Below are 10,922 nucleotides of genomic sequence, written 5' to 3' on the forward strand. Positions count from 1 at the left end.
TGGCAAAAGCTCACATCTGTAATCCTAACTACTCAGGAGGTTGAGATAAGAAGATCCTGGTTCAAAGTCAGCTCAGGGAAGGAAAGCCCGTGAAACTCTTATCTCAATAAACCTCTAGAAACCCGGAGGTGCCACTGTGGTTAAAGTAGTAGAGCACTAGCCTTGAGCTGAAGAGCCCAGGGACAGCACCCAGGCCCAGAGTTCAAGCCCCACGACTGACAGAAAAAAAAACAAAAGTATATGACTAGAAGAGATATTTTAAGCTACCTAGAAGCAAGGATATATAGAAGAAAATAACATAGGCTGAATTGTTTGACTTTGAGCCCATTTGATTCCACTCAAGCATGCTTGGATTATTTTTCTTATGAAAGAAATTGATATAATTCAACAAAAATGTTAGCATACATAATTCAAAATAGTTAAAAGAGCTTTAAATGTTGTGTCACAAAGAAATAATGAGTACTTCAGGTGTTAAACGTGGTTATTACCCTGATTTTCTCATCATAGAATTCATGAATTACAGTTTATCCCACAAATTAGTGCATATATGTGTCAGTTGTAAAAGTGTGAAAGATGTTCTTGAGAATTAAAAATAACAAAATTAAGAAAAGACAATTAAGTTAGTACCCAAACACAATGGTCCATTGAAGTGATAGTGTAGCATTGGTAGTAGGCAGTAAGATTTAGAAGAGAGCCTATTTTTAAAATGGATTTTAATAGAATTCAGTAGGAAACAAGATTTTGTAAGCTGTCCTGAGACTGATTATAATGTATAACATTTTTCTCATGTGTTCTGAGCTTAATGCAGCCAGCCCATAAAGAGAATTTTGGAATGTGTTATATTCGTAAATCAAGCGTCTGTTGTGAGTGCTGCACTGTAAGGAATGTCATTCTAAAACCCTCATAAAGATATTTTATTTAGACTCTAAAAAACACTATAATATACCATAGAAATTCATCTGATATCCTTCAGTGAATTGGAGACTTTCTCATCTGCCACTTATTTGTATATATCAAAATGCCATACCTATGAGTCAAAAAGAAATTTGCATGTTCTACGTATTACTTCCTATAAGTTTCAGGGATCCATCAACATTTAACAAATGAATCAGCATATGCAGGTGTGAAGGAACCATCCACATTTTGGTTCTAAGTCAACTGTAAGCCAAACTCCAATCCCTTTTATATTTGGTACACATGATTCCTGTTGTTTTCTATAACAACTAAGCCAAATACATCATGGAGGAGAAGACAGATCTTGATCAATGTTCAAAAGTCTTTTGAGATGCATTAACTATACTCACAAGGATTTCAACTACAAAGTAGCAGAAGTTTCTGAAATAAATCTACGTCCATGTGAGAGCTAACTTTCTAGCAAAGACCTTATTTTGTCCAAAATATAAAGACAAACTTCATCTTTCTTCTTCTTTCCTTCTTAAAGTACTTTCAACATATTTCATTGTTCTATTTGCTTCTCTATTACTGTGTTCTTCACTGCATTTTTCTTCATAGACTGAAAAACATGCATACATATGTGCACAAATGTACACACACAAATTCTTTGTGTGTGTTATGTTAATATGTAAATATGATTAATATTCAAACATTTAAATGAACTGTTTATTTGCTGTTTTCTTCAGAAAATATAAACATATCATCATATGCTATATCATCAATTGTGCATTTTTCATTCAACCAAAGTGGCTTAGCAATTAGATGCTAAAATTATATAGTAATGTTTTGTTGCTATTTACAATAATTGCACATGATTGATTATTGACCCATGAAAACTTTAGAGCCTTTAACATGTTGTGTATAAAGAGGAGGACAAACTAGACATAACTCAGTGAAAGAACATTTCTTTAGTCTTTGTGAGGCCCTTAGAACAGTTCTAGCCCTGAACAAACATAGTGATTATGAGAATTCCTTCACATTTCTCTTGCTTCTAGTAAAATGCATTATAATTCCTCTCTGGGGAAATATTACTATTCTGCCTAAACAATGCAATCAAAAGTTTTTATTTAAAATCTGGAGACACTAGCGGACTAGTGGTATTGATTGGTGATTCTCTCGAATAGAGACTAAATGTATTACTACAGGAAAGAAAAAAATGACATTTTGGTTAAAATTATAGCTAAACTTCAGAATGATTTTGAAAAACAGAAACATTATTTTTTTTTGCAAAAAAAAAAACCCTGACATGAAATCCATCAAACAGCATGATAACATAAAAGTATTTCCTTGTAAAATTGTCATTTTAATATTGAACTTGTTCTGCCGCTGCCTGAAAAAGAAAGCAAACTGATCATTCCAGATTGTCTCTGACTCATAATTTAGTAGCTCTTTTTTTTCAACTATTTCATCCTAAATTGTAGACAGTAAGAACAGAGGCTGGAATCCTGGGTTTTCACAAGTTGAAAGTGAAAAATAACCTGTTCTATTAAGCCTATATATTTTTATTTGACTATATTAAAAGTGCTTGCATTTGTCCACATGAACATTTTAATTACATTTTAAGTAGTTTCTCCTGTGAATATTGACAAACCCCCTATAATCTAGAAAATATCAGATATTTAAATCCAAAGAAAATTTAATGATAATTTAACTTAATAATAACCAGAGTAGGCAAATTTAAATAAATTCAATATAATTCCTAAATGTCACAATGAGGATTAAATCCTGAAAATTGCATGTTTATGTTGTGACATATTATACTGTATTAAACTTTGTTGCTGTTTATTTGTTGTATTCTTTAACATTTACATTTAAACCCTGGTTTTTATGCCAGGATTATACATTCTACCTTTTTACGATATTTTCTTCCCTGAATATTAATATACATCTTACTTTCTGCTATTATTAAATTCTCCAAAAAATAAGGACAAACTTCTTCTTTCTTTCTTAAAGTACTTTCAACATATTTCATTGTTCTATTTTTATAAATGCATATAAAGTATTTTTGACATATTTACCCTCATTCAACCCCTCAGTTGGGCTTTCTATCACCTGCTGGTACCTGCACATAAAAAGCCAGCTTTTCTTTCCTGAGATTGTTATTGTTCCATTATTTTACTGTATAGTAATAATATAAAGAACTTTACCATGGTAATTTATTGTGCATCTATTATAACTTTATCAGATTAACCTGTAACACTTAATTCCCTGTTCAACAACTTTTAGTGTGTGTGTGTGTGCATGTGTGTGTGTGTGTATGTGTGTGTGTCTTAAAGCTTTCTTCATGTGTTCTACCATATTTACAGTAAAAGTTCTAGCTACCCTCTGTATATGCAAGGGTAATGATGAAAAATAGAACAGAGCAGAATAGACTGTAGAAACACATTTAAAAAATAATAAATCTAAGAACTTGTTAAAAATCCACTTTGTTAATGAGTAAATATGTGGTAGAGATGACGCAATGCCCTTTGACAAAAAAAGAAAAGAGTTGTTCTTTACTTCTTTAAAGTAGCATAGGTGTTTTCATTTTGTAGACTTTTATGTAAGCATGCAAAATTATGAAAATAGTTGATATATAGTGTGGATTGATTATCCTCACTATATCAAAATCTTTCTTCCCATGTTGGGTTTTCTATTTGGGTATTATGTCCTGCTATTATGGGTAAATGTACCTAATAACTTAAGTTCTTTTGGTGTAAAAATGTGGTCATTTTTCCAAGGTAAATAATAAAATATTTTATCAACTGTAAGTAAATAAATATGTTTACACTTTGTTTGTATAAGGATATTTTACTAAAAATGAAACTATTGCTGAAAGATTAAAATAGTATATACATAGATACATATACATCATAATTGTGTTCAATTTAAAAGTAAATCAATGATTACTCCATATATAGAAGAAGCATTTTTGTTTTTATTTAAAAACAGTGAAGTCTTAACAGATTTAAGATTACCAGTATCTATTTTTATCTGTGACTATTTCTCTGTGTCTATGAAAGTTCAGGCGTAAAACCATTTCTATACAGCCTTGTGACCTGGATGTGTCCTTCATAAACTGCCTCAGAAAAAGAATTACAAGACAATTTCAAGTCCTTAGACACAGAAGACACAGATGCTAGCTTGCTGAACTTGAAATGTCTCGATGGTACTTATTAACTATCGTGTGAAAAATGATGTTAAAGGGGAGAAAAAAAAAGGTTGCTATCAGACTAACCTGAGGAGAACCAACAGGGAAGCAAGTGACCCACATGGGGCACAATAAGCATGACCTAACGAACCAGCAGAGAGAGATATCAAAGAGAGTGGGAAGAATAGGTCTCCATTAAGGAAGGTGGTGCTTGAAAAGGTATATCAGACCAAGCACAAAATTGAAGAAGTAGACTTGGATTTTGGCAATTTCACAGAATAAACGTCCTTCTGTTTGGAAGATTGTGCTATCAAGTTCTTTTATGATTTTTTTTGGCTCGTTCTCATTTATTTGCCTGGTGTTGTCAGTACTCAGACAATTATAATCATATGTGGTTCTTGTGTGTTGTGGATCAAGCCAATATGTTTTCTGTGGAGAATGTCAGAATATAACACCTTGTGGGCTTATATTCTCAGATTTCGAGAATATTGGGAAAAAGAACATTAAGTTTTAAAAGCTTTTTTTCTATTATTATATACCCCTGAGTGTTACAAACAATTGCTACAAGTGGCATAGAATTATGCTTGTCCTAAGGGTAATGCATTCTTTACTTTTCTGACTTTTTTTCCCCCTCATTATGGCTTTAAACCTTTCGCCTGGACTAACTTCAGCTTAATAAAGGCTAAGAAATGCAAGTGTGAAGTATTTTTATTTTACAAAGCATACTATCTCTAATAATGACAAAATGCCTACCAGTAAATGCAAACATGTTTAGGCAATTTATAGCATATTGCACTTTACATGAATCCTATAAGATGTGGAGTTATTTACTCATTAAATTCAATTTCCAGAAAAATATTGCTTTACAGACATACCTCTATAACAAAAATCATTATAGTTTATTAATAGGGAATCAAAACTCTATATGCTATTTTGTCTTTGTTTGCTGTTGATGCCTTCCTATGTAGCTCAGTTCTCCAGTTTCAGAGTCTAGAGTTTGAACATTACCGGTATGGATCATCATATCCCCCTGACTTATATTTTGAAGATTGTTACAAATACATAATTATATTAAACCTCCAGATATGTTAAATTCCACGTTATCTGTAATAATATATTCGCATTATAAAAATCAACTAAATATCATGTGATAATCATTAATAATGTGGAAAGTTGCTGGAAAAAATAAGCAAATGGTTATTGATTACAGCTTTGCAATTTCTCACATTAACCCTCTTACCTTGCCAACGTATTGTGTGTCTGAACCCGTGTACTCCTCCAACAGGAAGAACTGATTCCACATCCAGCCACGCTTTGTGCGATGGAGCATTTTCCCATCACCCTTGCTCAGACTCACTATTTGTTTGCTTGGTAAATGACTGTAAGCCTTCTCTTGTAACAGAGTATTGTCCACTGTGTGAAACACATAGGTCCAGAAGAATAATGGTAGACAATGGTAAGTCCTCATCATCTGTGAATTCAATATATTTTTTTTGCTTCTCCTGATTAGCAGGAAGAAAAAAAAAACACAGAACAATACAATGACATCATTACGTGGCATTTCACTTTTTCTTTAACCAGAACACTGACTAATGCAGTAGGAAACAAATGCTAGAAAATCACAGTGAGAGCTCTTTTTGTATTTTGATAAAATACAACTACTTAGTCAATCACAATGTTTACCTGAGTTCGTCCCTCTGAATTTGCTTTTGCTCCTGACCTTGTTTATTACCTTGAAGGATAAATTAGAGAGATTTCACTATTTTTGCTGTGTTCTAACTTAGATTCACATTTTATGTGCAATGTAGGTATTTAAGCAGAAAATATATTTTATTAGATAGAACCCGAGACAGGCAAAAAGCAAAATCCTGTAGACCTTTCTAAGCTGTAATAAGAAACTCACATTTGTTTTCATCAAGTGTTACACCCACTGGAGGATTTTTAAAATATTTTAGAAAAGATCAATCTGGCTGCTAACTAGAAAACTGGAGTTTGGCACTTTTATTTGGCTATTTTTACCAGTAATGCTTTCTATGTGTTCTTTCTTCCCTGTTTGTCCACTTTAATTGAGAACTGGGTGCTATTATCCTACCACTGAATGTGTGTGTGTGTGTGTGTGTGTGTGTGTGTGTGTGTGTGTGTGTGCACCTGGGCTTGAAATTAGAGCCTCATTCTCACTTGTTTTTTTTTTTTTTTGCTCACATCTACAGCTCTGAGACGTGAACCATGACTCCAGATCAGTTTTTAATTTTTTTTTATTTTTATGTGGTTAAGTAATTAGATAAATTTCACAAATTTCATAGTATTGTGAGATAGTGATACTTAAAGTCACAAACTCAGTCTAATCTTCATGAGGCAAATTGTCATTATCACGGTCTATAGAATTTGTGAATTCTATGAGCTTTGACAATACAGCTATTTCTTCCACATAGAGTGATATGTACATTTCTTTCCTTTTGCTTAGCGTCAGCTGTTCCTTCTTTCCCTCTCATTCCCTCCCTCCTATCACTGCCCTTGAGTTGCTTACTTCATTTTCATCAATGTCCAGTGCAGCTGATAGGTCCTGCGGTTTATGTTTTCCCATTTTCCTCTGTTTCTGTGTCTTCCTCCTAGTTTCACTTAGATGTACACTTATATACCATATATATGTTCAACAGAATGGGCTCATCTAGTAATGATATGACAAGATGTGTGGTTTCTCAAGTTTTGTTTACTTTGTCATATCTCCTTATGTTTTGGATTTAACATCCACTTCTCAGGGAGACCATGTGTCATTTGTCTCTTTGCTCCTGACTTACTGCACTCAAAATAATTTTTCTAGTTCCAACCATTTTCCTGTGAATTCCATTATTTTATCCTTTCTAATGGCTGCATAATATTCCATAGTATACATTTACCACAATTTTTGGAGCCATTCATCTGAAGTAGGACATCTGGGTTGTTTCCATATCTTGTCTGTTGTGAACAGTGCTGCAATGAACACGGAAGTGCATATGTCCCTGTATCCTGGTTCCTGTTGCTCAGGGTAGATGCCTAGGAGTGCTATGGCAGGGTCATAGGGGAGGTCTATATTTAGCTTTCTGAGGAACCGTCAGACTGCTTTCCAAAGTGGTCATATTAGTGTACATTCCTACCAGCAGTGCAATAAGGTTCCTTTTTCTCCCTATCCCCTCTGAATTTGTCCTTGGCTGACTTTAGGATATAGGCCATTCTGACTAGGGTAAGTTGGTATCACAAGGTTGTATTTATTTGCGTTTCTTTTACAGCCAGGGATGGTGAACCTTTCCTCATGTGTTTTCTTTTCTTTTCTTTTTTTTTTTTTTGTCGGTCATGAGGCTTGAACTCTGGGCCTTGGCACTGTCTCTCAGCAGTTCAGCTCAAGGCAAGTGCTCTACCACATGAGCCACAGCACTACTTCTGGTTTTCTAGTGGTTTATTGGAGATATGAGTCTCACTGACTTTCCTGCCTGGGCTGGCTTTGAAACACAAGCCTCAGATCTCAGCCTCTTGAGTAGTTAGAATTACAGGAGTGAGCCACCAGCGCCTGGATTCCTCATGTATTTCTTTGCAATTTTTATCTCTTCTGAGACATCTTTCTTTAGTTCTCTTGCACACTTAGTAATTGGTTTTTTTAGGTTTGGAAGGGATTAGTTTCTTGAGTTCCCTGTATATAATGGATTAGGCCCTTGTCTGATATATTGCTGATATATATATTTTTCCCCTATTAGTTGGCTGTCTTTCCAGCATGGCTGCTATGTCTATAGCTGTGCAGAAACTTTTTATTTTAGGGCAGTTCCATTTGTTGAGTCTCTCATTTGTGACCCTGGGACTCTGTTCAGGAAGTTCCTGCCTGTGTCTATAAGTTCAAGCGTCTCTCCTACTCTGTCCTACAGTATTTTCAGACTTTCAGGTTTGATGTTTCGCTATATTAAGTCGGCCTATCCAAGAACTTGGAAGGTCTTTCCATTTCCTGGTGTCCTGTATGATTTCTTCCTTTAAGTTTTTATAGTTTTCATTAAATAGTTCCTTGACATCTTGGTTAGGTTAATTCCTCTTTAATTTTTAAGGTTATTGTGAATGTGCTTTTTCCTTGATTTCCCTTTCTGCTTGTACGTTGTTGGTGTACAGAAAGGCAACTGATTTTTTTTTGGGGGGGGGTCTGGTCGTGGGGCTTGAACTCTGGGCCTGGACGCTGTCCCTCAGCTCTTTAGCTCAAGGCTAGCTCTCTACCTTGAGCCACAGCACCACTTCTGGCTTTTTTTTTGCTTCTGTGGTGCTGAGGAATCGAACCCAGGGCTTCAGGCATGCAAGGCAAGTACTCTACCATTGAGCCACCTTCCCAGCCCAAGGAAACTGATTTTTGTGAGTTAATTTTGTATCTGACTATTTTGCTGAAGGTGTTTATAAGTTCTTACTTGGTTTTCTTGCTCGCATATACAGCTTTGAGACTTGAGCCATGACTCCAGAGGTTTTTTTTTTTTTTTCTTGCTGGCTAATTACAAAAAGTAACACAGATTCTTTTTTGCCATGTCTAGTTTCAGCTGAGATTCTTCAAATATCAGACACCTGAATGTCTAAGACAACACATTTGATAGATAGTGTTTTGGAGGATCTCAGTTTAAAGAATGATTAATACAGATAACACCCATTTTGAGCCTGGACTAGCATATAAGATTGATCTAATATTGTGATATTCTGTAGTATAAATAAGAAAATAGATGAATATGAAAGTTGACCTGGGAAAAATAACTCTTCTGAAAGTATTTGGAAATATTGTTTTTTCTTTGTAGCAAATGAAATAAGTGGTTAGATGAGTGAAATTCAAAAAAATGGAATAAAGCTTGATTAAATGTGAACTTCACAATGTGATCAGAATAAATTTTAGAATGTTTATATGAACTTCACAAATCTTTTATTAAGTATATTTACTTTGCCCTTTATGTATTTGTTTCCCATTTAGGGAATATTAGTGCTACCCTCCTGTGACCAATTTAACACCTGTACCTTCTTCTACTGTGAGATAAAAATATACATTCTAAAAGCGTTTCCTCTGCTTTTGATTTTAAAGCAAGCAAGCTCTTTTCCCATGGGGTTTATTAAAAATTCTTCACATCCTTTATTCATTCAATAGTAACAAGCTGAGTTCTAAATTTTCTGTGCTTAATTATCTCCACCAGCCTTTAATATTTGCATTTTAATCACATTTTTGTTGACAAATAAGTACCATCAAATGCATTACAAAGTACAATATTTTAAACGTGGTTTAACTTTGATTTGGCAATCAGGGAATTCAATTGACTGTGGTTAACATTAAAAACTGAAAAATATTTTAGTTTTATTCCCTGTTCCCTTAATTATATTTCAAATGCATTTGATAGAAATACCTGTTGGCTATGTATGAATCAAGAAAAGTGTACATTATTGTAATTAACTAGAATGTTTTGCATACAAAAAACACACAGGAAATTAAAATTTATTTTTGCATCTTTTTCTATTAATATATATTTTCATGTATTTTATACTTCATGAAAGTAGTTTTAGTACTGCATTTCAGGCAGCGTTTCTCAGATGAAGTACAAATATAACAAAATATGTATGCATAATGTTGCTGCTTTAGCACAATACTATGTGTAATTAGTATAACACTTCCATATACATTAACCCATGGGTATTAAAATATTTGAGATATATTCAAGTAATTTATACCAATTTCCATACACATGTTAGAGTTTTGGAGAAATAGTGTGAACAACATCATCTCACATAGTAAATTTGTGGTTATTGAAATAAATCATATACACGTTGATATATTATTTGATTCCTATACTCTCCTCCTTCCTTCCCTCCTTCCCTCCCTCCCTCGCTTCTTTCCTTCCTTCCTTCCTTCCTTCCTTCCTTCCTGTCTTCCTTCCTTCCTTCCTTCTTTTCCTCCTTCCTTCTTTCCTTCTTTCCTTCCCTCCATTTTTTCTTTATATCTCTCTTCCACTCTCCTCTTTTTCTTTTGTTCTTTCTCTCCCTCTCTCCTCTGTCTGTCTGTCTGTCTGTCTCTGTCTCTCTCTGTCCCTCTCTCTCAATTTCTGAAAAGTGAGCTTTGAAGTATGTTCTTTGTAGATACAAGGCAGGCACTTGCTTATCCACATTTTTGAAGCACACTTTTAGCTCTTTTTGCTCTGGTTAATTTTTAGATAAGATCTTGCTTTATTTCCCTAGCCATTCTGGCCTGGTATTTTGTGTGTGTGTGTGTGTGTGTGTGTGTTTGCATTGCTGTGATGACAAATGCATATTACAGTATAATGCTATTAGTTAAGATGAAAGCTTAGAAACCTTTCCCCCTCAGGTTTTATTGGAACTATGTCCTTCTGTTCGCTATCTTTCAAGTTGATATAATCAGAAATGTGAGTCATGTACCATTAGTAGACACAGATCTGGTCAGTTTAGAAAGTTATTCATACATAAAACAAACTTTTCCATAATGAAAGTGACAATTGGATGATGGATGTAATTACAATGTGAATAAACTTCTCAGGGATATATTGTTTTAAAGAAAATAATTACCTCATAGCAATTGATTCTTGTTACATTTATTTAATAAGTATATGTGTTTATGTATACATAATTTTTAGATATCACTTATTATCTTTAGATAATTGTACAAAGGATATGACAATCAACAAAATAGTTTATGGATACAATGCATCTTGATCAATGTCTCCTTTTTCATCATTCTCCAACACTATTCCTTTGTTCATTCTTTTAAATTTTGTAGGGTATGTATTGAATTTTATGACTGCTTTCTTCCCTCTTTCCTATCTTTATTCATCAGGCCCCTTACCCTTGA

At 33.9% G+C, this 10,922-nt stretch overlaps 1 protein-coding gene across 1 annotated transcript in view; it reads right to left on the minus strand.

The window, feature by feature from the left end:
• The window catches only part of Cdh9 (cadherin 9, type 2 (T1-cadherin)), a 75,796-nt gene extending 70,244 nt beyond the window's left edge, over positions 1–5,552 (minus strand). The window contains exon 1 of the mRNA XM_013013857.1: positions 5,325–5,552. Coding sequence (XP_012869311.1) covers positions 5,325–5,552 — 228 coding nt within the window. The remainder of the gene's footprint in view (positions 1–5,324) is intronic.
• Positions 5,553–10,922: the final 5,370 nt, after the last annotated feature.

Source organism: Dipodomys ordii, unplaced genomic scaffold (assembly GCF_000151885.1).
Source record: "Dipodomys ordii isolate 6190 unplaced genomic scaffold, Dord_2.0 Scaffold21, whole genome shotgun sequence".
Classification (NCBI taxonomy): domain Eukaryota; kingdom Metazoa; phylum Chordata; class Mammalia; order Rodentia; family Heteromyidae; genus Dipodomys; species Dipodomys ordii.